The sequence below is a fragment of the Anguilla rostrata genome, chromosome 13 (assembly GCF_018555375.3).
Source record: "Anguilla rostrata isolate EN2019 chromosome 13, ASM1855537v3, whole genome shotgun sequence".
Classification (NCBI taxonomy): domain Eukaryota; kingdom Metazoa; phylum Chordata; class Actinopteri; order Anguilliformes; family Anguillidae; genus Anguilla; species Anguilla rostrata.
The window spans coordinates 31,973,193-31,999,953 of NC_057945.1; the positions used below are offsets into that span (position 1 = coordinate 31,973,193).

General features: G+C 45.4%; 1 protein-coding gene across 1 annotated transcript; it reads left to right on the plus strand.

Moving 5' to 3' along the window:
• Window positions 1–208: 208 nt before the first annotated feature.
• On the plus strand, window positions 209–25,551 carry klhl17 (kelch-like family member 17). Its single transcript, XM_064306627.1, has 12 exons — window positions 209–470; window positions 8,832–9,113; window positions 9,848–9,969; window positions 11,546–11,767; window positions 16,550–16,666; window positions 17,454–17,667; window positions 18,451–18,607; window positions 18,739–18,906; window positions 19,041–19,129; window positions 19,497–19,570; window positions 20,069–20,250; window positions 22,049–25,551. Exons 2-12 carry the CDS (start codon window positions 8,900–8,902, stop codon window positions 22,275–22,277), a joined length of 1,788 nt encoding a protein of 595 aa, XP_064162697.1. The 5' UTR covers window positions 209–470; window positions 8,832–8,899; the 3' UTR covers window positions 22,278–25,551.
• Window positions 25,552–26,761: the final 1,210 nt, after the last annotated feature.

A 26,761-nucleotide genomic window follows, 5' to 3' on the forward strand; every position in this document is an offset into this window, starting at 1 on the left:
AATCATACTGGATCAGATGGGCTCTTCGGGGACTGGACCACTTAAAACATATGCACCTACGTCAAACATGCCCAATGCAGTAGGAGAACCAGGTATGACAGTGTGTTCTATAACAAGTACATTTGACATGAAAAACATTGTCCCATGCATCGTAAATGTGTATGAATGTTAAACAATGGGTCGTTATACGATTTCTGTGCAGACTTAAAAATATTTGCGGGAAGGCTGATAGAACCAAGATATTTACCAGCTCTTCTTTCAAACTGACTCTAGAGAGCTGTGTTTTGATGCGGACATGTGATCCCGAACTCCTCAAATCGCAGAGCTATTCAGGTCTCTTGGTTTAAACAAAGAACCAAATCCCCGATTTTATAGTATAGGCATCAGTTTTTCCAATGCTGCGAAATAATCTGGAAAGGTTTGCGAACTATCTGTAAGAAAGTCGCTGCCCCTGCAAACATACATAACGGGTAAGTTGCGATCGACTTCCAACTGACCGTCTTGCTAATGTTATAACTAAAATGCAGTGTGTCTCTTTTCGATATGTAGCTCAATTAAAACTTCAGATTGTTGTCATTTAATGTGGACAACGTTTAGTAAACAGTTGGCATGATTAATATTGTTTGGCTTGGCTAACTGGGCTATATTTTGGTTCATAAACGGCTTCCTTTGAATGTCAAAAGCGTTCATGTGTTAACATTTATCGATACTAATATTATTACGCTAGAGTCTAACGTAATGATTGTCAACAGTATTCGACATCATCAGTAGCCTATCACGATGGCAAGCACCAGTTAAATCCAGTCGTTAGTTGGTATCAATTTTTCGGTAGATAGGAAGCTATTGTAGCTAGCTAAATTTGCCTTCGGGCGAGTTTTAATTCCTGTCGCACGGTTTTGTTTGCATAATGCTATTATGGCCAGCCAGCTAGCGATCTGTGTTGTTTCGCGTAGCTAGAGAAACCAATGTCAACAATATGTTTCGCTGCCACAGGCTGAATCCACGCGAATATATTCAATTGCTTCCTGTAGATAATATTTCTTACTTGTTAAAACAAGTTTCCTATGCATGTTGTAATATGTAGCTAACGCTGGCTAATGCAGATTTTAATTCAAGCTTCCTCGAAAATTCAGTGCAGACTGTGTCATCATTGGCGTATTAAGGTAGTATAGAATCGACTGTGTGGACGACGCAGAATGGCATCCCGTATGCTCTGTAGAAATTATTTTAGACATTTAAATACAAATCCGTGTTCGATAGACTGGCACATCCAGGCCGGAATGAGGTCAAATGCGGTGGTGTCAATGGGCAAAATTTAAGGGATAATTTTAGTTGCTTTTGTTTAATGAAGGTTTGCTTCGTTGACCAGCCCTAGGTACCGAAACTACCTTAAATGAATATCGGTGCTCGTGCGGTTTGCATTTACGTCAACACGACTGATGGCTTGCTTCATATTTTTATGCCTTGCACGGTTATGTAGATGGGCCGTATGAAGATGCCAAAGGCAAACATCATTTAGTAGGATCCTACAGTATGTAAGCTCTGCTAAGGATATATTAAAGAAGAAAGGAAATAAACCGTAGATCGTTCATATTACGAAGTAGTCTTTTTTTCCTTCTTATCTTTGGACAATAAACTCAACTGTATTCTGCCAAAGGAAGGTACCAGGGGATTCTAAAGCACAGATACACGTTCAAGCAATGTCTGGATTGTTTTGACATATGTAAGTACACGAGACATAATTTGAAAACGTGTGTATATCTGAATTAATTGCAATCGTAGATTTCAGTTGCACAGTGTGTTGCAGATGTGCTGAATAAGGACCAGGGTATGGATCTTTACAGATTTTGAAGTAGCCTACCTAATGCAGTCAGGGAGTGAAAAAATGACCGTTGCAGCGCAGGGCTTGGTTCATGCTCCCTGAGTATTGTGCTTACCTTTTATGTATAGGCTACTATCATTTTATGAATATCAATATATCCTGGAGCAAAATGTGACTGTGTCCTGTACCCTCAACTAGGATATAGGTTGTAACTCCCACTAAGGATATAGGCTAGATATGGGTAGCCTTGGTCCCATCCTGCTGTTCCATGGTATCCGTTAGCTTGTACACCCTGAAATTTGAATGTGATGGATATGCACTGTGTGTATACAGCCCTATTTTGCTACTGAATTGCAGCACTTACGAAAACTGAGACCGTTCAGCATCAGTAGCGAGCAAAAGCCTGACGTAAGGAAACTGGACATTGTCCCTGCTGAAACAATGTTCCTCCCTAACACAACATATTTGAGCAGGAAAGAAAAGACCCCTTCACATGTCAGAGGGGGCCCCTTTTGTTTAATCACACTTATTATAAAAGATCTATCAATGATTCTTCATTGTTTTGTTGCTTGGTAACCAAATATTTTTTCCCCCCACAAATGATCCCTCTGGCAGTTTTGCCTCCTGCATCCTATTTGACAAGTAAATGAAAAGCAAAAGGGTTTAGTGCCTGAGGATTGAGTGAATGCTTTGTGTCTAATGGAAGAAAAACAAAATCGAACATTTCCATTTGCCCATTATGACTGTATTCATTTGAGATTGTGCAACATAACCAAGTGTACTGTCTATTAATTTTCTTTGTCTCACGAGACAGAACCATGTCTATGATGCAAAAAACATAACTGAAAGCTTCAATCTCTTTTTCCTATGTAAAAGTGTAGGCTAACTACAGAATTACACTTTTAGGTAAGAAATTGACTGTGTGCCCTATATCAACATAATGACCTCTACAATATATAACATTTCTATACACACAAACACTAATTAAAACGTAATTTGTGTAGCAGTAGGTTCTTGCTGCCTTCGAACATGCGTTGAATAAGCAGTGGCCATCTTCTGTGCCGTTTATCTTTCGCACATGGAGACTATGGGGGAAAATTACCTCCCCCAAACTTCTGTCCCCACAGACAGAAGAGGGTCTGGAGTAGAGTGTACTTTCCTACTCTTTTTCTGCACCTGATGTTTCAATTTTCAGTTATTCAACTGATGGTCTTTGGGTACATTTACACAAAAATGTAGCTCTTATCCTCCAATTAAGTTTAAAAAAAAAAGTCGTTGGGAGAAAAAAAAAAAACCCCAAAGTGATGCAGGAAATACAGCGCAATATGTTCACTCATTTATCATTCACTAATGGGATGGGAGCGCATGTCACTGGAAGATGCCAAATGTCTCATGGTAGTACTGTCTCTCAAGTCCAGGTCTAAATACAAGGGCCTGCATAAGAAGCAGAGAATGTCTCTGGTAGATTTCCCTTCGTCGTCAGGCTCCCTTGCACTTGTTGTTGAAGCCGGGCTACATTCCCAGGACATTTGACTGGTGAATCACCTCTAAAATGGAAGCTGTGTGTCTCTCGCTCTCCCTCTCTGGCTGCCCATAGGGGCAGCTGTGCCCTAGCAAAGAGGGCTGAGAGTAGCAGGTCTGCGCGCTGGGCCTTACGGTTGTTTCAAGTCAACGTGCCTGCCAGTGGGTACATGTCAGTTTGTAGTGCCTCATCTCCACCATTTCCCTGCTGATTGTTCTCATTGGAAGGTGAGTTCCAGGAAGCACTGTAAGCAGATTCATTGATCTGCACTGATCTGTGTAAGTATTTTGACAGTGACAATTCTTTTTTTATTTTTTATTATTGTTTTGGCTCTGTACTCCAGCACATTGGACAATTGGATGCGGAGCTGTTCCTTGGCCAATTGTGTGTTGCATCATTAGTCCATGCGCAAAGGTCTAGTATTCATTTTAAGCTTGGCATTTATATTTGGAGCCTGTTGCTGTTGCCTCTCAACATAGAGACCTAACTAAGTGTCAAATACCTGTAAACCAGGCCATCATAAAGCTGAAAAAACAGAATAAATCGATCAGACATAGGCAAAACATTGGATGTGTCGAATGCAACAGTTTGATACATTGTTAAGAAGCAAGAACACACCGGTGAGCTCGGCAACATCGAACAACTTGGTAGACCGTGGTAGTGGATGACTTCATTTTGAAGAAAAACCCCTGTCAGACAGATCAAGAACACTCCAAGATGCAGGCATAGATGTGTCAACGCCTGACACAATGAGAAGACCACACCAGCATCACCCCAGAAGGTTCACTGCAAGATGCAAACCACTGGTAAGCATCAAGAACAGAACGGTGAGGTTAGACTTGGAGAACTAAAAAGTTAGTTTAAAACAAAGTTCTGGGACAAACTCTTATTGACAGGTGAGATTAGTACTAACCTCTAACAAAATTGTGGGGAAAGAAAGGAACTGCTCATGATCCAATGCATACCACCTGATCTTTGAAACATGGTGGAGGTAGTGTTAGGGCTCTGGCATGTATGAGCGAGAATGAGTTTGCATTTTAACCTTATACTCATCGTTTCAAATCCAGTATCCAGGAGTACAGAGCCAGAACAAAAATTGTCACTGTATGTCATGTTAACTACAACATATTTATTACTGTTACCATGTGCCTCGACTCCTTACCCTAGTTAGTAGGTGCCACAGTTTTAAATTTTAGAATTGTTTATTTTATGTTAAATTCTAAAGCAGGGGTTGTCAAACTTTTCTGATCAAGGGGACCCCAATAAGTTAAAAAGGTTGCTTTAAAAATAAATAAATAATATTTAAACATTTTTTTCCAAATCTATATGCAGTCATTGCATATCAAGTCTGACCAGAGACACCCTGCAGTTCCTTCAGGGAGCCCCAGAGGTCCGGGAGCCCCCTGTTTTACAACACAACAAGTGCACTATAAGAAGTGTATCCATTTGAGGAACACACAAAGTGTACAGTGAAAAACTGGTTTTTGCTCCATACGTTTACCCTGCGGTGTAACCGACACCAGCATCTGTGGTGGTTATTGTGTTGGGACATCCGTTTGCTCAGTCATAACGCTAACGTCTTCTCCGTTCTCCCATTTCCCTGGACGTGCAGCGAAGCGGGCTGTGCCTGACAGTGGGGGACTTTTAAAGAGAGCCTGCTGAATTATTTAAAGCATGAAGCCACTTTCAGAAGCTCATCTGTGAGTCGGTGCAAGTCAGGAGGAGACATTTTGGCCACACAATGGACCTGGAACTAGTTTAATTGACTCATTTTAAAGTAAAAAAATGTATGAAAAAGAAAAAATATATATTGATGTGATGCTAGAGCAATTGCCTCCCTTATTACAAGGAGTTGAAGCAAAATGCATTAAGCAAAGTTTTGACCCGTTACAAAGAATGAAAAGTTGTAAATTGATGGGAAAATACACAGACCACAAAGCTTTCTCAAGAGGTTAAGGCTTTTGAACGCGCTCAACAACAAAAAATGTGTCACTGTCAAAATACTTATGAACTGTACTGTATCCTGTTCATTAGTGGACTGGTTCAATTTTGAGTATGCCATAATTTTGGGGAGTGTCTCATCTGTTAGTGATTTGGAACAATAGGAAACAAAGGGCTGTGCTTTAGTCACCTCAGTCTGGGGGAGGTGTTTTTTGCCACTATTGACTTACATGGCCACATTGATGCCTCTGTACAGCATATCCGTTACTGAGACAGCTTTCATCCCAATGTGTATTTCTACATGGACACATGTAGGCTGAGCTCCCACATGAGAACTTTCCAATGCCATTACTAATGTTAAAGCTATTATCCAACATCACGTGTAATGCACCACACATTTTATGGGAATACGATTAACTTTGCAGATGGATGGCAAAATGTATCCTATGCAAGATATGATTCAGGTCTCATCATACAGTGAAAATATGGAGTTTACCAGATGAGATTTTCGGGTTACCTCCGCTCTGGATGAACCACATAGGCCCATATCCTGGTGTCTGGAAACATGGAAAGAACATTGTATAAGGCAGAGACATTCCTGACGTGAATGTGTAATTTGGTTATTACGTCAGGACAGATTGGTTTCTGAGGCTTGAGGTCTTGTGATCACATTGACAGCCTTGTGGGTCCAATTTTGTGTAAGAGCTGTTGGGTGGGGGGAAAAGTGGGGAAACTGAACTGCTAACCCTTCATTTTGTGCCTGGAACCTGTCATTGGTCTCAGTCTGGTTCTCTTTCAGAACGCATCATCACAGCGCCGACCAATGACATAAAAGAAAGCCTGTCTGTTTGGAATAGTCCCGGTTGTCTCATCTCAGTCTGGATTCAGGGGGGATGGAGGGGTCTCCTCACGACTTTGTCAGCAACAGATTGATTTATTGTGTTCCCCTCAGCCAATTTGTGAAGGCTTTAGCTCCAAGCACCAGACAATTCTGTGGAGGATGTGTCATTACAGTTTAAATTCAGGCCAACTCTGACGGTTTCTCATCAATACTCATTCTGAAATCACACCATGTGCAAGTAACAAAAAAAAAAAAAAGAAAAAAAAAAGGCTCAAACACGTATCCAGCTTCATGTCATCATCTGCTGCGTATCGTTAGCTTGTTAGTGTGATTTGTAATTCAGACAATGACAACGTTATCCCCTCTGCAAACTGTTTTATGCAAATAACAACATAAGGACACATTAAAAAAGAAAAGAACAGGTCGTTCAGCCCATCTAGGCTCACCATTTACCTGCAAACTGGGAGTATCCAGCTCTTGAATCCCCCCGAGGCTCTCTGTCTCTAATACATGGCTTGGCAAGCTGTTCCGTGCTGTTGATGCCTCTTTAAATGAAAGAAAAGAAGTTCCTGATATGTGCAGAATATGTACATTAAGCTGAAGTTCTGCTTATTGTATAGGTACAAAGGCATTGGGTAACTTTAATATAGCCGCCTTTAATTTGTACTCGCAACGTTTTGCTTTATATCCCAGCAATTTTTTCTGTTTCCCACATGCATAACTTTGTATTTTATTATGATGGATATCATTCACCGGGTTATTGCCCACTTGATTCTGTTTAAATGATCTCAAATTACTTTAGTGTGTTCCAATCAGTTTGCGGAACTGGAACAGTAAAATGGAACTAATGTTCTCATCACGATCATTTACAAATAATAAAGAATGATTGTTTTAATAAAGAATGCAGACCCTTCTCTCAGTGAGTGAGGTGTATGGAGCTGATGTTCTCACGAGGGGATTAGTGAATGTGCAAACAAACACCTTGTTTCCATTGAGCACAACAGGGTTGTTTTTCCAGAGTTAGGTTGTGGGTAATGGAAGCATGGGCAATGCTCACACCCCCGAAAGCCTCTTGGGCTTTTGATGTTTTTTAGAAAGGGCTTTTTCTTGCTGCTGAGTTGTGGACTTAGTCAGACACGCACACGCACACGTTTTTTGGCCAAAGGTGGGGGATGTGGGACATCCCATGAAAGAAACATGCCGTCCTAATGTGGTGGATGGAGCGGAGCCGGGTTTATGGGCCTCGTCAAACCTGCAAGTGGGAGAATGCAGAAGAAGCCGCCGGAGCAGAAGCAGATGGATAAACACACAGTTACATGACGAGTACTGAAGAGGTTTCAGAGGTGTATTCCTCCCCACAGAACGTCATCTTACACAAAGATGGCTGTTCCACAACAAGCTGCCGTTTCCGGATTGCGCAGAAGTGCCCGACCGGGAAGGCATTTAGGGTGTGTCTGTTGGTTGTTCCATGAGCACTGATTGAGTAGAGGGACAGGCGCAGATGATTAAACAGAAGTGGAACCGAGCCTGGCCATCGCATTGCGGGAATATTGCATGTACAGTTTTGGAAAGCGGGATAGAAAGGAAAGCCTTTAAGTTATTTTTAGTGTGATGTTAAGCTCAGGAAAATCTCTGGGCCCAGGGGTTACAAATCTACTGAGGGAATTCTGCTAGCTTGGGCAGAGGGCATTCTGGGAGTATGTGATGCTGATCTGTGAGCACTACATCACACAGACACCTGTTTGACAGACATTAGACAAAATTAATTGAGCAGCTGAAGTTCAAGAAAAAGGATGCGCTGTCTACACTTTAAATGTTAGCTTGTGATCTAAATACAAAATACAGGCAGTTGCTTTTACTGTGTTCAGCAACCACTGCACCAGGTGGCAAGGCTATGCAAACGTTTGTAGATGACTGCTTGTGAATGTGGTGGAAAAGGGTGGTGGGGGTGGGGTCAAATCTGGAGGATTTGGAGGAACTGCCTAAACTTATCAGAACCCAGGACCACACAGTAAAAACAAAAGCTGACTGAACTGGTTTTGGGTTCCCAGGGGGTCCCAGCTGGATTTTTATTGGCTGTGACTTTTAATCAGGAGAGATGCAGGTGCGAGTTGGTCTCAAGGTATTCATTACGACGTACGAGGAGATCACAGGTGAAGGTTTGGATTAGTATAAAACTGACTTGCTTGAATCAGTCATGACTCATGAGGTGGGCATTTTGACTCCTCCTTCATATGTGGCCAAGTGCTGCTCACTCCATTCCAGAAGCATCACAACAGGGAAGAAATAGAAAACAGATGAGTCCCAGTGCTTTGATCTAATGGGGATCTTAATTAGCACTTAAAAGATCGTAGGGCTATTGCGCAGCTTCAAAGTACTGTTTGAGTTGGACGTTTTCATTGAATAGCAATGGTTGATTGAGCCTTCATGAAGAACAAAATTTGTGGAGCCATCATGTGTTAATTAGTGATGTTAAATCAGTCACAAGTGTTTCGCTGTGGTGAGCTGTATTTTCAGTCATCAAAGCAAGCTGGTGATTGACAGGTGTAATGGTAGCTCCACTCACCACGTAGTCCAAAGTTTCACTGATTTGTATTAAAATTTTTTTAAGGATCTTGATTTTTGAATAATGTCTCTGGTGCTTTTTCTTTCTCTTTCACCAATCCTGCAACCGTGCCACACCGGGGGGTGAAAAAAAAAAAAAGAGGCTTGTCGTTCGCTGTTGAGTCCCCGAGCGAGGTCAGGGAAGGACCCGGCCACCGACCGCCACGCCATGATGGAGGGCGGCATGCAGCTGCTGAACCGCGACGGCCACAGCATCTCCCACAATTCCAAGCGGCACTACCACGACTCCTTCGTCTCCATGAACCGCATGCGGCAGCGCAGCCTGCTGTGCGACATCGTGCTGCACGTGGCCGCCAAGGAGATCAAGGCGCACAAGGTGGTGCTGGCGTCCTGCAGCCCCTACTTCCACGCCATGTTCACCAGTAAGTGCCCCCCCCCCCCCTCCAGCCGTCAGCACCCACCCCCTCACCATAGCACCGGCAGGTAGATTCTGACCCAGGTGGCACATCCAAGAAGGGCCGTTAGCACTGAAATACATGTTTCTACCCGTGATAAATTCCTCTTCTGCCCTTACATTATGTTTAAAAAAGGGAACGCCCCCTCCCTCACTTGTGCGTGCACAAAGTTGTCTTCTCTATCATAAATGCACTCACACCTTTTTGGCAGGAGTGTGTGTGTTTAGTAAGCCCTCTCTACTGGTGTGGTCTGCTGAAAAGGCATGTTGGGAAAGCTCGAAGAAATGAATCCTACCGAGGCGAGGGGTCATTGGTGTGTGATGAGTCATGGATGTCACACTGACCTGGGACTGGCAGGGTCTAGAGTTGACACCAGACCGTGGGGCCATTCTACACCCTACAAGTGTCTTTTAGACACCCAGCAGCCCCCACTAATGCAGTTTAGCGCTGTCAAATTTCACATTTAGATTTTATATTCAAATATATATTTGAATAGGAAAAAAACAGTATTTAGCAACATGGCTGAAAGCTGGGAAGTAGTGGTGGGAACTTAAGTTCCTTTTGGTGAGCCCAGAGAACCGCTTAGCTGCATCCCTCTTGAAAAGGAAAATGGAAATAAAAATGTTAAGGCCTGAAATTGGGGAAAAGTAAATGAAATCGGTTTCCTGTGAAAACGTTCTTCTTGGCGTCTCACCGCGCAGATGAGATGTCGGAGAGCCGGCAGACCCACGTCACGCTCCACGACATCGACCCGCAGGCGCTGGAGCAGCTGGTGCAGTACGCGTACACCGCCGAGATCGTGGTGGGCGAGGGCAACGTGCAGGTGAGACCCTGTCCCTCTGCGGGACATTTTTACAGTGATGACCCCCCCCCCCCACGCCCATGCTCTAAACCCCTGTTACTCAAATCATGGCCCCCAAGGTCCGAGCACTGCTGGTTTTCCACCCGCCCTTTACCAGGGAGTCAGGTGTGAATGCAGTCTGGCCGATCGGTAGCACTAATTATTCAGTTAATTAGCTGGGGGAAAAGAAAACCAGGGACGGATTTGGAATTGAGGTCCAGATTTGAGTATCCATGCTCTAAACAGGCCTCCTCATTACAGGGCTCCACAGTAAGCTGGGCTCAGTTGCCTGGGGTGGGCCCAGAGCGAGAGCACTGGGAAGTCACCCGGGTTGGCCTCATTTCCATCGTCTCTTTTGCAAAGGTCTCACTGTAAATAATGCAGCAAATATAAATGATTGATATGTATCAGTTAATGTGGGTACACAGTTGTGCTAATCTTTATGTGCCCAAACAAAGCAAAGCTATATGTAGCTACTGTTACCTCTTCGCAGTTATGTCAAATCCATAGCCTTTTTTGTGAGATGCCAAGGCTAGTGCTTTCTCTGCACTTCAGCTGTGTGTCTTTATTTCTTTGTTTGACAGCTCTTGTTCAATGAAAGAAAAAATGTGCCATTCAATGGTTCTACGAAAACATCCACTTCTTGACACGCAGAACTGTATGACGGAACTCCGTAATAAAATGCGATTAATAATAAACCATCTTCCAAATTTAAATCCTTTTAAAAATGGTGTTCACTTTATCATCCACCATGTATAAGCATAATAATAAATAAATATGGTTTAAAATGTTGAACAAAATCTCATTGAGGATATGATTCTTTTCTTGGCCTGTACAGTATGTATGTGTGAATTAGAGAGCCAATCAGTTTGCATATGGTGCACAGACATAATGAAAGTTGTGTGTCCGGTTTAATTATCAGTGATTAAAATTTGCATTGGCCTCTGTCCATTCCGGAGGCAGCATGACAGCTGAATATAGCAGCCATGCTGGTATTAAGTTGCACACTGTCTGCTCCAGACCGACTCTCATGGCCGGCTGGGCATCCTGTACGCCTCTTAAACAGTTTTCTTTGGCTCTTGACAGGTCATATAAAGACTTACTGCAGTGCTGATGCAGTGCTATTTAAGCCACTTCCATTCGAAAGCACCACAGGGCTTTCTCCGACAGAGAATGCTGTCAGATTATAATGTGTGAATTGTGTGATTATCGGCTTGCCAAAATGACAGAATCTGTAGCCGAGCCCATTCCTATGCCAATACAAATGAAACTTAAAATGAATCAGAATTTTATGCAGTTGTGTGTTGACATATTCACTTTCATAGTTCAGAATCTGTTCATAATTCCACATGAATGATTAAGATAGGGTATAGGAGAAGAAAGAACTGCATTTCTTTGTAGCCATGGCGAATGCTAATAATAAAGAGAGCCTAATTATTATCTTTAGTAGCACTGTTTGTATACAGTTTTAATTGAGTCGCACCACAGTTCTGTTGACTCAGTTTTGTTTGTCTTTTAAAATGTTCTTAAAATGTCCCCCCCCCCCCACCCCACCCAGACTCTCCTTCCGGCCGCCAGCCTCCTGCAGCTGAACGGGGTGCGGGACGCCTGCTGCAAGTTCCTCCTGAGCCAGCTGGACCCGTCCAACTGCCTGGGCATCCGCAGCTTCGCCGACACGCACTCCTGCAGCGACCTGCTCAAGTCCGCGCACAAGTACGTCCTGCAGCACTTCGTGGAGGTCTCCAAGACCGAGGAGTTCATGCTGCTGCCTCTCAAACAGGTAAATGGGCGGGGAAGCGCTGATCTCAGGTCAGTTGCAGATCTGTGTGTGTGTAATGGCTGTGGTTGTGATTAGGACTAGAGAAAATGTTCCTGGACCAGTTGTGAGGGGGTGTCAGGGTTAAGTAATTTCAGGGGAGTGCATAAAGCAGAGATGGCGTGGTCTTTTTCTGTGGAATCACTAGCCTCGTTATACATGCATAATATTTAATTATTTAATATTTAATTATTCCAAAAACGTTCATTCAGACTGTAGATTCCAAACTGTTTACATGGATGCTAAATTGAGTGATCTGATTAAATGTTAAATGTTAAATTAAATGCCCCAAGCATGTAATCAGAATAAAACTATGGACATGCAGAGAACCCCAAGCTCTTGCAATACCTATGACATGTACTGAATGATGTCATGTTTGGTAAATGGTAAATGGACTGCATTTAAATGCATTTATCAGCGCTAAATGTGCCTTATTCGCCAAGCATTGGGTTGGTTAGTGTCTGCTCAAGGACATTGACATGCCAGCGGGGTTGAAGAACCCTCCACTGCCAGACATCGTCTTACCTCCTGAGCTATGTCGCACCAATATGTTTGAGTACACAATGCACATTCCTAATATAAATACAGGTTGTGTGGGGTGTACAGTACTTGATACTGTTCTTGCATATCATGCATCAGCATGAGCAGAATATATATTCTCCTGTGATCATTAAACAGGAGAAGGCGAGCACAAGAGCAGCTTTACTGCAATGACAAATTAGCAAGGTGTTTAGGGAAAAAGTTGTTCCAGAGTGTATACAAATCTCAGTGCTTTTATCAAGCAACTCTGGGGGGTAGCGAGACCAAACTAGCTTATTAAGTAGGCTTGACAACTCTGGTATGGAGCATTGGTACGGTGTCAAACTCAAACTCAAAATCAACGTTACTTAACCTGTGAACTAACATGCACAGAAATTACATGTATTCCATCAAAGAAAGTGTTCAGTTTAAGCATTTAGATGGCTAGTATTTCCTACTGTTTGGATTATCAAAAGGTTTACACCACCCCTTGAATGGGATAGTCTGTCCCAGCTGAGCTGTGATTACATAACACATTTCCTTCCCCCCCCACGGGCCCCTTAACCATAACAGGACCCTAGGTGGTCGCCTATATGGCCGAATGGAATGGCTCTGGAGAAGGCATTTCATTTGCACACTGGGTCATCAAAATTATTATTATTTTTTGGTTTCGCAAGATTCTTGTTTGGATGTACCAAATAAACATGCATTTTAATGAATTGTTTTCCTTTGGTGAACGTGCTATGTGCAACGTTCACATTCATTACCATTTCAAAAACACATTTTCACTGTCTTTCGAGCTCAAGTTAGCCCGGGACTTACATTAACTGCCAAATGTACAGCATTTCTTTCCTGTGTACATTTCTCTATTCACCAGGAAAAGAATAAGGGTTCCATTTTAAATCACATTTTCTAATCATTTCAACCTGTAGAAAAGTAAAAGGGGAGAATGATTAGCCAAAGCCGTGCTGTGGATGGGGATGGTCATAATTGCCGACGAAGCCTGTTTTCCACACTAAACAGGAGACAACCGGTTGCATGCTGATTGGTTGTTATCATGAAGAGACCCTGTCTGAGCTGCAGAGTGCTCTATTTATAGGCCTGCTGAACCCTGACACTGAATAATTGGTTCTGTAGACAGCTGGCCAGATGAGCTCAGCTCCACGCTCAGCCGGAGGAACAAAGACCCGAAACGGGCCAACCTGAGCAGCCTGCACCAAGGTCCCGTAAAAAAATAAAAATAAAAATAAAAAATAATAAAAATGCTAGACTGCAGGGCAGACCTGTTCTCTTATCAGCCGAGTCTCAGTTCCTCCTGTCAGTCCTTCTGAAAAGCATCGTGAACAAGGGAGAAAAGAACTGGGAGGGGAGGAGTGATTGGTGGTGAGTTGGAAAGGGAGAAGAGAGAGGAGGGATGCAGTTCAGTAGATACGGATCGCTGTATCGGATCACCGGCTCATTGTTGTTGAAGTGAAAATGGCGGGATTCTTCCGAGGCTCCCGTTACACGCCGCGTAGAACCCGGCCTCTCCTTTAGTGTCCTCGGCTTGTCTTAGCCTCCGCCCCCCAGCTCTTTGTTCCGACGGTGACACTGAGTAGGGAGACAGGAACAGGACACCCGGAGGAGAGGGCTAAACCCGCTCCCCTGGGGCCCGAGCTCATCGAAGGCTGGTAAGCATGGGTGGTGAGGCCACCAGCAAGGGCCTGCATTCAGCCTTTTATTACCCTGATCCAGGGGGCCTGCATGAGGCTCACCAGGCTGGCCTTTTTTACCCTGATCCAGGGGCCTGCATGCAGGCTTATTACCCCAATCCAGGGGCCTGCATTCAGCCTTTTATTACCCTGACCCAGGGGGCCTGCATGCAGGCGTATTACCCTGATCCAGGGGCCTGCATTCAGCCTTTTATTACCCTGATCCAGGGGCCTGCATTCAGCCTTTTATTACCCTGACCCAGGGGGCCTGCATGCAGGCTTATTACCCTGATCCAGGGGCCTGCATGCAGGCTTATTACCCATCCAGGGGCCTGCATGCAGGCCTTTATTACCCTGATCCAGGGGGCCTGTATGCAGGCTTTTATTACCCTGACGCAGAGCGGGCCTGCATGCAGGCTTATTACCCTGACCGAGGGGGCCTGTGTGCAGGCTTATTACCCTGACCGAGGGGGCCTGCATGCAGGCTTATTACCCTGATCCAGGGGGCCTGCATGTAGGCTTGTATTACCCTGATCCAGGGGCCTGCATGCAGGCTTTTATTGCCCTGATCCAGGGGTCTGTGTACAGGCTTGTATTACCCTGATCCAGGGGGTCTGTATGCAGGGCTCCTTTTCCATCTTACAGCCACCTGACCCAGCACATCAATCAGCACACTCCCCGGGCGGCTCCCTAGTGCCCAGGCAAGGAACGGTCACGGTCAGCGGTGCCAACGGCCGTGCTGGAGAGCGGAAAATCTAAGCCCCGGTTTCACGGCCTGACGCGTCAGGGGAAATGTGGCGTAGCGGTTAGAGCGCCGGACTCTGGACCGCACGGCCAGGGGTGTGCGCCGCGGCGGAGACGCAGTCATTACACCCTCGAGTGCTCACCAAATCTGCTGTGGAACTGAGAACGAGTAACACGGGAAATTATCACCAGACTATTTAGATGATATACGACTTATTACAAATCAAAAAGATTGCCTGCTGTAAGCTGCGGAACTGCAGTTGTTGTTGAGGCTATCGATTTCAGATTTTTAGTTGTTTACAGTCAAATACACCTAATGAGCCCAAAATTAATGTGTGTAAAACTGCCAGCAAACATTTGAAAAATAATCCCAGGTAGTGTAGCCTTATGCCTGGCATTTAGAAGAACCATTCTGTTGGCTGCACGTTTCATTGAACATCTGCTCACAGCTCTTTCCCTGGAGCTTTGGAAGGAAGAGAAGATGCTGTAGACATGCTGGGTTTGTTAGAATGGTACCCTGCTCTAGTCTTTCTACATGTAAAACATGGTGGTGTTGCTTTTTAATTCAAAGTGATTTTTCATGCACATTGTGCAGTACTAAACAAATAAAACTAAGCCAATCTGTAATTTGATTAGACCAAACAACCACAAATACTACCATACATGGTCTCTGTATTCTAAAAAGAGAAATTCCCAGACTGCTATGCCTTTATAAATACTTAGATTCATTTAGCTTAAAACAAAAATATTTTAAAACATTAATTGCCAAGATAGCTCTGGGTTAGTGGGTAGTTCCTGGGCCAGGGAATAAGCATTTTTTTTGTTAAAGTGGCGTACTCCAGAAAATAAGTAGCTTCCAATGGGTAGGTAAACACTTGTTGCTAAGGACAGGTGGTCTTTGAAGATGTCACTGAGAAGTATTCCCATTAGTGGTTACAAACTTGCAAGTGAAACTTTCGCTGTAACACTTCCATGATCAGAATCACTCTTACACTCTCTTCAGTGTCAGTTCTCATACGATTTGTGTGATCAGTTTTCTGGGTCACATGAAATATACTTAAATGCGGGAAGTGTTCGACGCTGGAAGCAAAAAGGCTGAGTGGAGATGGCCAGTATTCGGTCCGATGTTAAAATGTGTATGGAGCACCTCGTAGTCTTGCTTCACAAAGCTACTGTCTTTGTCCCTCTGTGTGGGTGTGTGTGTGAGCGTGTGCGATGGGGTCAGGGGTCAGGGATGACAGCGTGGCAGGCTTGGATGCAGTGGACACAGGCCTTGCAGTGTGGAATTACAGCTCAGAGAGCTCTCCGCTCAGCAGCTGACAGATCAGGCCAGGCCAGGCCCACCCAGAATGGGAGCCGAGCCAGTGCCCCCCCCCCTTTCCTCCGCCTCTCTGCAGCACGAACCACATACATGAGTCACATCTGTGAGGCTCTCTCCTTTTGTAATTAGGATAGGGGCAGCTGTGTTTCACAATAGGGAGGAGAACTTTATTTTTAACCAGCTGGTCATGGGTTCCAATCCCAAGCAGAATATTGTTTTTGTAGACTTGAGAAAAAGCACAAGGTGCTGAATTACCTTCAGTAAATCTCCAGCTCTATAAAAATGAATATCTATAAATGAATAGTAAAAAAAAATAAAGCCCTGTAAATCTACAACGGTAAGTGCATTGCCTCACAGCCTTCATGTTATTGTAATTAATGTGCAGCAGTTATGGCTGTGCTCTCCCTCTCCGGTGCCCTGTGTTCTGTGGAGTCACTCTGCAGCGGTTCGCGTGGGTTCTGCTCTCCACAGGTCCTGGATCTGATCTCCAGCGATAATCTGAACGTCCCGTCAGAGGAGGAGGTGTACAGGGCGGTGCTCAGCTGGGTCAAGCATGACATCGACGGGCGGAGGCAGCACGTGCCTCGGGTAAGCCTGCCCCGTGTTTATCCTGCCACACACACACACGCAAATGAGCAGCAAAGACCTAGGCCACAACCAAATCAGTGTGCTTGCCTACTGTGGAGCATGCTAGTTGAGTATACTTTTTTAAACAGCTGTATGTAACATTGAGCGTACAAAAAAAAATGAATTAAATTTAAATGCTTATTTCTGTGTTTTTGCCAAGTAAGTTCAGGAGTATGCTATTCAGGAAGTAAATTAACACTTTGGTCCCTTTTAATATGACATGCAGCTTGATGTTGTATTCCATCAGACAAACACAGCTGGCTAAAGGAAATTTAAATACATTTACATGCAGTCCCAGTGTCAGTGGTATGTGGTGAAGTTTACTTTTTACGGTACATTGTCTGAACTGACCTCACACTTTACAGAATAGCTTTGAGATGGCTTATTGCTACACAGGTACAGGACGATTTACGACAGTCATAGTATGGTTAGAATAGTATGGTGGCTATTTTAGATACGCCCATCGCTAACTGAACACGTTGTACTACTTTTATCCATACTGCATCATCGCTATCTTTGAGGACACAGTGCATTTAGAGGATCAGCACACCCCCACTCTCACTGAATTCTACCACTGATCTTACTGTCCCTGTTTTTATCCACTCGTCCTAATCTCTAACGGTGCTCCTATTTAGACTCCAATTCTCCCCCCCCTCACTCCCCTATCATCCTCCTCTCCCCCATTGACAACACTTCTCCTCTTTCTTTCTTTCTTTCTTTCCCTCCCTCCTCCTCCTCCTCTCCCCAGCTGATGAAGTGCGTGCGGCTGCCGCTGCTGACGCGGGACTTCCTGATGAGTCACGTGGACACGGAGCTGCTGGTGCGGCACCACTCCGAGTGCAAGGACCTGCTGATCGAGGCGCTCAAGTACCACCTGATGCCCGAGCAGCGGGGCGTGCTGAGCAACAGCCGCACCCGCCCGCGCCGCTGCGAGGGGGCCAGCCCCGTGCTCTTCGCCGTCGGTCAGCGCCCCCCCTCCTCCTCCTCCTCCTCCTCCTCAGCCCCGCCCCCTTTTTAAAATCACTAAAGACACGCCCGCTTCCCACAGCACCGCACCGCTGAAGTATCGATCGGGGATATATATAAAGGCCTGGGCTCTTAAACTGCCTGCTCTCTCTCTCTCTCCAAATGAGCGAAGGCCTTTTCCAGCCATTACCTGCGTTTATTATGGAGAGTGCAGCCCAGCGCTGGTTTACAGCACTGCAGTTTTACAGAGGTGGGGGTTTTGCTCCGCACTCACTCATAATGAGAAATGCTCCCTGAATGTTAATTAAGCACTTGAAACGCCCGCTGCTTTTTAATCTCTCAGTCTGTCGGTCCACATCAGCTCCGTTTATACAGTTTCCTTCAGACTTGTCAGGTATAATATGTGGCTGGTAAGTGAGGCTAATTCTTGGCCTCAATCTCACAATCCAGCGGAAGCACTAATATCAGCCAGCAATGGCTACGCCACAATACACGTAAGCAAACCAATGTGGGCAGTGCCACCGCTACAGTGGCAGTGTTGTATAATGGGCAAGGAGTTACCAAGGTCGTGTAACCTAAAGGTCGCTGGTTCATTTCCCCGGTAGGACACTGCTGTTGTACCCCTGAGCAAGGTACTTAACCTGCATTTCTTCAGTATTATCCAGCGCATAATGAATGCATGTAATGCTATATACAAAATGGTTGTGTCGAAGTCGCTCTGGATAAGAGCATGTAATGTAATGTAATGCTAATGTTGGTTACGCTTCTCGTACATGAAGGCAGTGCTGGTCAAGCTCTGTTGCTGCGCCATCCACACGGGGACTGCGAGGCCTACGACACGCGCACGGACCGCTGGCACATGGTCGCGTCCATGTCCACGCGCAGGGCACGGGTGGGCGTGGCCGCCATCGGGAATAAACTGTACGCCGTCGGAGGGTAAGAGGACACCGGGAAAGAACCCGGATCTGACGGACGCATCCGACTGACCAATAGCGAAAATAGTCAAACTTAGAAATGTAGCCCTCCGACTCCGCTTTTGTTCCTCATGGATAACCCCCTTCCCTCAGATATGATGGCACCTCAGACCTGGCCACTGTGGAGTCGTACGACCCCATTACCAACTCCTGGCAGCCGGAGGTCTCCATGGGAACGCGGCGCAGCTGCCTGGGCGTGGCCATCCTGCACGGGCTGCTCTACGCGGCGGGGGGTTACGATGGCGCTTCCTGTTTGAACAGGTACTGCGTGCTTCCTGTTTGAACAGGTACTGCGTGACCTCCTCTAACCCACATCTAGGGCCCGAGTATGGTTTTTAAAATGTTTACGGCTCGCTAAATGTTCACGCGTGGGACCGTTTCTCTGTCCCGTGTAGCGCCGAGAGATTTGACCCCCTGACCGGCACCTGGACCTCCGTCGCGGCCATGAGCACCAGGAGGAGATACGTCCGCGTGGCCACTCTGGGTGAGCACCAGAGCGCTCTGCTCATCACCCAGTCATTTAAAGGTCACCAGTGACAAAGGGATTCCATCCAACTCTAAAGCAGCTTGCTTTGTCTGCTGAACTATGGATTTACACACATTTATAACACATTTGCAATTACCAATTGCAAATTTACAAAAGAGTAGCACTTGCATAAATGTGATTTGTCCGAGTTAAGAACCAACCACTTTGCAGTTAGATTGAATCAGGCCCTTAAGATACATACATCTGAAACTGAACTTCTGACTCCAACCATTTAATATTGTGCATTAAGCTAATTTTCCAAGAGATGCTTAAAAACACCAAGTTCACGCATTTGACTGAGCTTCTGTTTGTGTGTGTTTTCCAGATGGAAATCTGTATGCGGTGGGTGGATACGACAGCTCTTCACACTTAGCAACGGTAGAAAAGTATGACCCTCAGGTAAAGCCAATGCAGGTGTACACAGAAGTACACATTTTCATAGTCAGCATGTCTGAGATTTAAAAATGAATGCAGGGATGAATAGATTTTTATTTTTTTGAATTGTGTTCACTTTAATCTGATTTACGTGGTTCAAAACATCACCTCAGAGCTTTAAGAAATGCGCCCATGCTTAAGAACCCTCTGGAATGTGTAGTATGTTTAAAGAACACAGACCAGGATTAATCACCTATGAGGCAATGTGCCAGGCAGTTGGCCTATGGAACAGTGCCTGTACCAGCATGTGCACTAACAGCAGTTAGGTCATGATGACTGCAGTCATGTGACACATGACATCACTGGTCTGATCTTTCATTGGTCTGCCTCAGAGCAATGCCTGGACTGCCATCAACATGCTCAGCTGTGGAGCAGCATGTGCGCACTAGCAGCAGTTAGGTCATGACTGCAGTCATGTGACACATGACATCACTGGTCTGCTCTCTCATTGGTCTGCCTCAGAGCAACGCCTGGACCGCCATCGCCAACATGCTGAGCCGCCGGAGCAGCGCCGGCGTGGCCGTGCTGGAGGGCATGCTCTATGTCGCCGGGGGCAACGACGGCACCAGCTGCCTCAACTCGGTGGAGAGGTACAACCCGAAAACCAACACGTGGGAGAGCGTGGCGCCCATGAACATCCGCAGGTAAGGCGGTGGTGCAGTCGTGCCTGATCCAGGGGGAGGATAGGCTGTGCATCAATTCCTCCCTGGACATATTGTAAAGCGCTTTAGGATAAAAGCGCTATATAAATGCAGTCCATTTACCATTTTGGGGCGATATAGCTCAGGAGGTAAGACCGATTGTCTGGCAGTCGGAGGGTTGCCGGTTCAAACCCCGCCCTGGGAATGTCGAAGTGTCCTTGAGCAAGACACCTAACCCCTAACCCCTAACTGCTCTGGCGAATGAGAGGCATCAATTGTAAAGCGCTTTGGATAAAAGCGCTATATAAATGCAGTCCATTTACCAGAAGTGCTGCTTAATCAGTAATGCTGGGCCTTAAAATGCAGTAGCTGTCCTTCCACACTCTTTAAAACTAGGGCTGAGAGTCATAAGGGGAGTGCAGCTCAGCTCATAGACCCACAACAAAGGCACCAACGCATCACAAAGCAAATTGAAGTGCTATATTGGCAGAAAGAACCCAGGACTGAAAGAACCGTGGTCTCAAAAAATATAAAAGGTGGCCGGCTGTCCCTCACTTCCCCACGTGGTTCAGGGTTGCTGCGTGTTCAGCTCCCATACCCTTCCCCACAACAGGTAGGTGAGTATCGCCAGTTAGCACACCCAACAGAAACAACCAAAAAAAAAAAAAGAAGAAAACCTACCCAATACATTTCAAATAATAAAAAGTAACCGACAAGAGGCTTCCAGCGCAAATAAGAAATTAAATAAAAACCTTTTTCAGCAGTGGCTTTGAGCAAACCAGCTCTGGTAGCAGCAGAACTGGAAAGTCAGTGAGAGGGAGAGACAAAACCCCAAACAATTCCCCGGAGAGCTTCTATATAGGCTCCAGCCTTGTGGTAATTAATCCAGGTGTGTTCAATTGAAGCTCACTTCCTGGGGAAACACACAACACACAAGACAATGGACACATATGGCCAAGAGGGGGCGCCAGAGGAGCGTAACAGGGATGCTGAATGAATTTAGACAAGACTGCGAATCATGTGATTCATGACGTTCATGTACGTCTGCATTTAGACCATCCTGAGGTGGGTCTGTCTATAAATAACAAACACATTCAAAGGGCACTTGGATTACTGCTCTCAGATTATCCTGTTACTTCACACACCTCCTTTCAAGTGTGTCTAATCAGAATTTAATTTAATTGAGTTAAACACACTTGCACACACAAACACATGCACACATAGTAACCCACAAACCGTAGGAAAAGGACTTCTTTGGATGCTGAAAGCACGCTCCTATAGGTCTGATTCAGAAACAATTGATACTGTTGCATCTACACAAAGCACTCTAAGCACTTTACCTGGGTATTGTAGTCTCCCCGGACATATTTTTAAATCAACAGTGGGTTTCCTGCTGATAATATTGCCGCAAACTCAATTGTCCACTGTAAAAGCTTCCTGGGGTTAAGTGAATCAGAGTCTCACATTTATGACAATGAATGTATATTGCAGTCCAGAGACTTCTCCATTATAGCCTCATTTGACAATAATATGCAGTGCCCTCTCTTCACTGGCCATGCTATGAAGGGTAGGTATCAGCAACCATGCACACATCAGTGGGAAGATGGGTGAAATACCTTTGCTTAGATTTCATATTAAATGACAAACCGACGCAGTCCCGCAATACCGCCATGCGACCTGCCTTTAAGGAGTCTTATTGGCTCCTTTCTGTGTGACCGAATGTCCAGCTGTCCAATGAGCTTGCGTGCGTCCCCATGTCTGTGTTCTGTCCCGTCTGCACGGCGGTCTGTCCGTCCCCCAGGAGCACGCACGACCTGGTGGCGATGGACGGCTGGCTGTACGCCGTGGGCGGGAACGACGGCAGCTCCAGCCTCAACTCCATCGAGAAGTACAACCCGCGCAGCAACAAGTGGGCGGCGGCCTCCTGCATGTTCACCCGCCGCAGCAGCGTGGGCGTGGCCGTGCTGGAGCTGCTCAACTTCCCGCCGCCCTCCTCCCCCACCCTCTCCGTCTCCTCCACCAGCCTTTGACAAAGAGCCCAGCCCCGCCAAGCCCCGAGCCCGGGCCCCGGCCCCGGCCCCAGCGCTGGCCCCGGGCCCGGGCCCTCCTCCCGCCCGCCCTGCCTGTCCAAGAGACGCAACTGCTCCGTCTGACCCCCGGGGAGCGGGGCCGCGCGGGCGGAGGGGCGGCTGAGGACGGCGGGGCGGAGGACGGCGGAGGCGGAGGAAGGGGAGGGGGGCGAGAGGAGGGAGGAGTCGGGTCCGGCGGTGGCGGGGGGGGAGAGACGGAAGCGCCCGGTGCTGTGCTGTTCTGCAGCCTGAGTTCCATCAGAACTCTGTTACCATGGAGATGCTAGGTCGTCTGGGGGGAACGCTTCGGCATCCCTCGGATGCAGGCATTCCCAAAAAACACACACCTGCCCCTGCCCACGCTCACCTGGGCAACACCCCAACCTCAGAGTGCAAGCAGTCACTTTTTGTATCATAATTTCCATGTACTGTAGTATAACCTCTTTCTGTTCTTGTTGGGTTTTTTTTTTTTATTTTTTTATTATTGCTATAATATTATAATACAAAATTATATTTATTCTATATAGGAATCTAGCTGTTGACTGAATCTGCCTTGCATGTTTACTGAATTCGATCCTCTTTGGCAGAATATTAGGCTGCAGCGCTGCTGTGTCACAGTAGGTGGCAGTAACGAGCAATGGTGTTACCTTTTTACAAACTGCAGACAGGCTGACAGGTCGGGGCAGTGATGCAGTGCAGAACTGTGCACTTGCAGAAATGTGTCACTGCCGCAGTTCCTGGCAAGCTTGAAAAAATGAAGTATGGAACAATCAACAGTATACTTAAGAAATATAACTATAATATTTATTAGAGAAATATCATTTCAAGAACAAATTCAGACAACTTGAACTTTTTGGGGGGGGATCTTAAGTGGTGGTCAGTGAACTACAATTGGTGGGTGGTGGGTGGTTGGCATGGGGGATAGGTAACTTGTCCTGAACCCGTTTTAATTGATTGCTCAGTTTGACAGCTTTACTAATGATCACCCACCAGCAGCACGTTTCTTTTTTACCTCAGTTGTGTCTAATATGGCTGCATTACACTCACATACTTCATATACAGTCATTTTGATTGTATCATTTTTTTGGACAAAGGAAGCGTGCGCACAGAGCACAGTCAGAGGGAATTAGCACCTGACCTGACGGGTGATTCAAAGTTAATTAGGTCAGTTTGTTTAACATGCATACCCGAAACAGGTCGAGTCCAGGCATGGTGGTAGATCCTGGGGTGGTGCTGGGGGGTGGATATGTCCCCCCTCAACTTTCGGAAGTCAAATGCCCCCCCCCTCCCCCCCCCAAAGAAAAAAAAAGAATCCTAAAGAAAATTTCCTGTTTGTTGTCCTGGCCAAAAATGATGTTTGTAGACCACCACTGTCTCATGCTTTACTGTTGTTCTGTTACTTGCATCAGGAAAGACTGATGTAAAAGAGAAGGACGGTGTCACTGGATAAGTTCTCAACCCATTTTAAAATATTTTGGCTGGGATGAAAGTTATAAAGCTTTTGAAGAACTTAAGTATTTTTAGTTTTAAATGTCCCTTATATTTATTTACAAATTAATTTTAAACTTAAAAATAACTGTTATATATTATTTTGGAAAGATCCATAATTTAGTAAAAAATAAAAAAGAAGAAGAATAAAGTATGTGGAGTGTGTTCAGTGAGCATTGAAATGTGTGACTGTGATGGTGCAGTGAAACGTAAAGATGGAAACGTGATTGGAACAAAATTAGTTTAGCCTTAATATTAATGCTTTTATTACTTATGAAGATGTAATCATAGGAATGGTGTATTGTGGGAATGTCGGCACGTTAGCATTGCTATCTCTCCTGGAACACCGCACAGGAAATGGCTCAAAGACCAAATTATAGTACACAGGGACAAAACCGGAACCTTAATTTTACTAGTCCTCCCAATTCTTCCCTCTCCTTGCGTTGTTATTTATTAATTTGCTTCACTCCGAGTACTGCATTAAAATCTCAGCAAAAACAAACAAAACAAAAACATTTTTAATGCTCCACATTATTTAGACGGCGATGATCAATGTCAGCTGACTGAGTGACTGAACTGCATGCCTTTTCTCAAATATTATCTGTGATAAACACATGAAATACTGTATACTGGGAACCTTGGCCTACTTAGTATTAGATATTGTAAACATAGAGTAACATTTGAACACATTCCATCCATCACCTCATTGGTTGGCCTGTCCATTTACCCACCACCTGTGTGCACATTTTTTATTAAAAGTATTAAATCTAAAGACCATTTTCATTGACTGTCAGATTTTTATTTTAATCAACTGTTATATTCCTTTATCATGCAAACTCAGCAGTAAAATCAGTATGGGTCACAAATTAAGGCTTAATCTGAATCTAAATCAGTAGTTGTACAAAATAAAAATCAGTAAAGGTGTGTGGGGTCAGTTATGCATTGACCTGATGTACAATCTGACTGCTGAATGACTTTAGTTTACTCTCTGATGTCTGTTTCGGTTCTCCATGTAGTGACACATTCACAGCATTGCATGATAGCATTTGCTAAATTAAAAGTGCAACTGTAATCACACAAAAGCAAAATGGAGGGAAGTAGTGTTGCTTTTAAGAGTCACACAGAAAATTGTTCCATACGGTCACCAAATGGTGTCAGCGCTCACTACATGCTTCGGTGTAAATGTAGCATATTAGGACTATGGTATGATCACAAACTTCTGAGAAGTTACATTTTCCTTTTTTTGAAGGATTCTGCTTATCAGACATAGCTTGTTGTACGTAGGGGGTGGTGAACAGCATTGTGAATGAATTGCATCTTATTTTCTGTTTTTAGTTTCGCTTCTGTATTGATGATGATGATGATGATAGTGATGGTGATGGTGATGATGATATTGTTGATGATGACGACGATTAGGATGTTGGTCACTGTGTCATGTTCTTGTTCATAATGGGTCAGGACCATGGAAGAATGTTGTGCTACACACAAACTTGGCCTTTTATTTTTTGCAAATACCGTGTATAAATGTTAACTAAGTATAAATATCCAATGAGGCATTTGCTTGATGTTGATGTAAATGTATTTTTTTTTTCAGTTCTAACTTATTCAAAGTGATGTGCATTATTTATTCATGTGTAAATTATGTTTGCTGTATTTATGTGGAACCTAACTAAATTTTGCACTACGGTCAAAAGAGAAGAGCAATACACTCCTGTATAAACACGAATAAAGAGGTTTTTCAAGGAGAGTTATTCTTGTGTTTCACTAGTGTGCAGTTCTCTCTGTCTCATATCTGTCAGAAACTTAAGCAGGACCGTTAGTTTGCTTGAAAAGTGTCCAGAGAATATGACCCCCCTGCTGATCTGATTCAGTATTTACATTATTCCTTTCTGAATGTTTTGGCAGGTGAGATTAGGGCTCGGCGGGCTGATCCTAGATCAGTTACGGGGGGCAGAAAGTTACCCCCGGCTTCTCTTTCAGGCTCGCCATCTGATCTATCCAGCACCTGTGTCCTCTGCTGAGGGTGCTGCTGCCTCAGGTTACCGGGGCCAGTTGCTCCGTGCATTGCGGAATCGTAAGGTTTTTTAGTCATGTGACCGGGTCAGCGGCTTTGTGTTCTCCCGCCCCCCTGCTCCCCCCCCCCCTCGCTATCTGCCCCGTCTGATCCGCCCCAACAGCTGAACACTCTCACTTTACCCCCAGTGACCTCAGGCGCCCAGAACGCCCACCTGTGTTCACTGACTGTGCCGAAAGCAGGCTGAGATCCGCTTGGAGCTGCTTGAGCTGGGGAACCTGTGTTAAAGGACTGCCTCTTGGCAAATGACATCGTCTTTCGCCATCGCTTGACGTGCACCTTTCCTCCAGTACGTTCTCGCGTTTTGAAGAGAGCATGGAATATATAGTACTTGACTGCTGGGGAGATACAGAACCACAGTTTCCAGCACAGTGCTGGTCTCATACAGGTTTGGTGACGGAACCTTGAGAGCGCACGCATTTCTTTTAACTGCTCTGTCCTGTTTTCTGTCCTGTTGCGGCTGCGTTTTTGAAACATTGTGAGTGAGCGAGTGTTCCCTTCCATTACCCCCAATCATAAATGTTCAGCGCTGGAGAGGAGACAGCACCTGGCTGTGGAAAATCAGGTCGGGGAGGTAACGTTGGGCCGTGACACACCTTAGCGCGGGGCAGTGAGGTCAGGATCCCCCCGGTCTCTGTGTGCGTCACGGCAGTTAGAGGCTGAAAGGCCCCTGTGCAGACATGCAGGCCCTAATGGTTTTACAGCCTGCACATGCTCACACAGCGGCCCTCGGGCCACTAGCTGCTCTGCTCAGCGCAGGCGATCCCTGGATGATTCACTTACCGCAGCTGGTTCAGTTTTGTGGTACAAGACTGAAAAGACATGTTATCCTCCAACACAGCAATGCTATACGAGCAGTGGGAGTGATCATTCATCTTCCCAC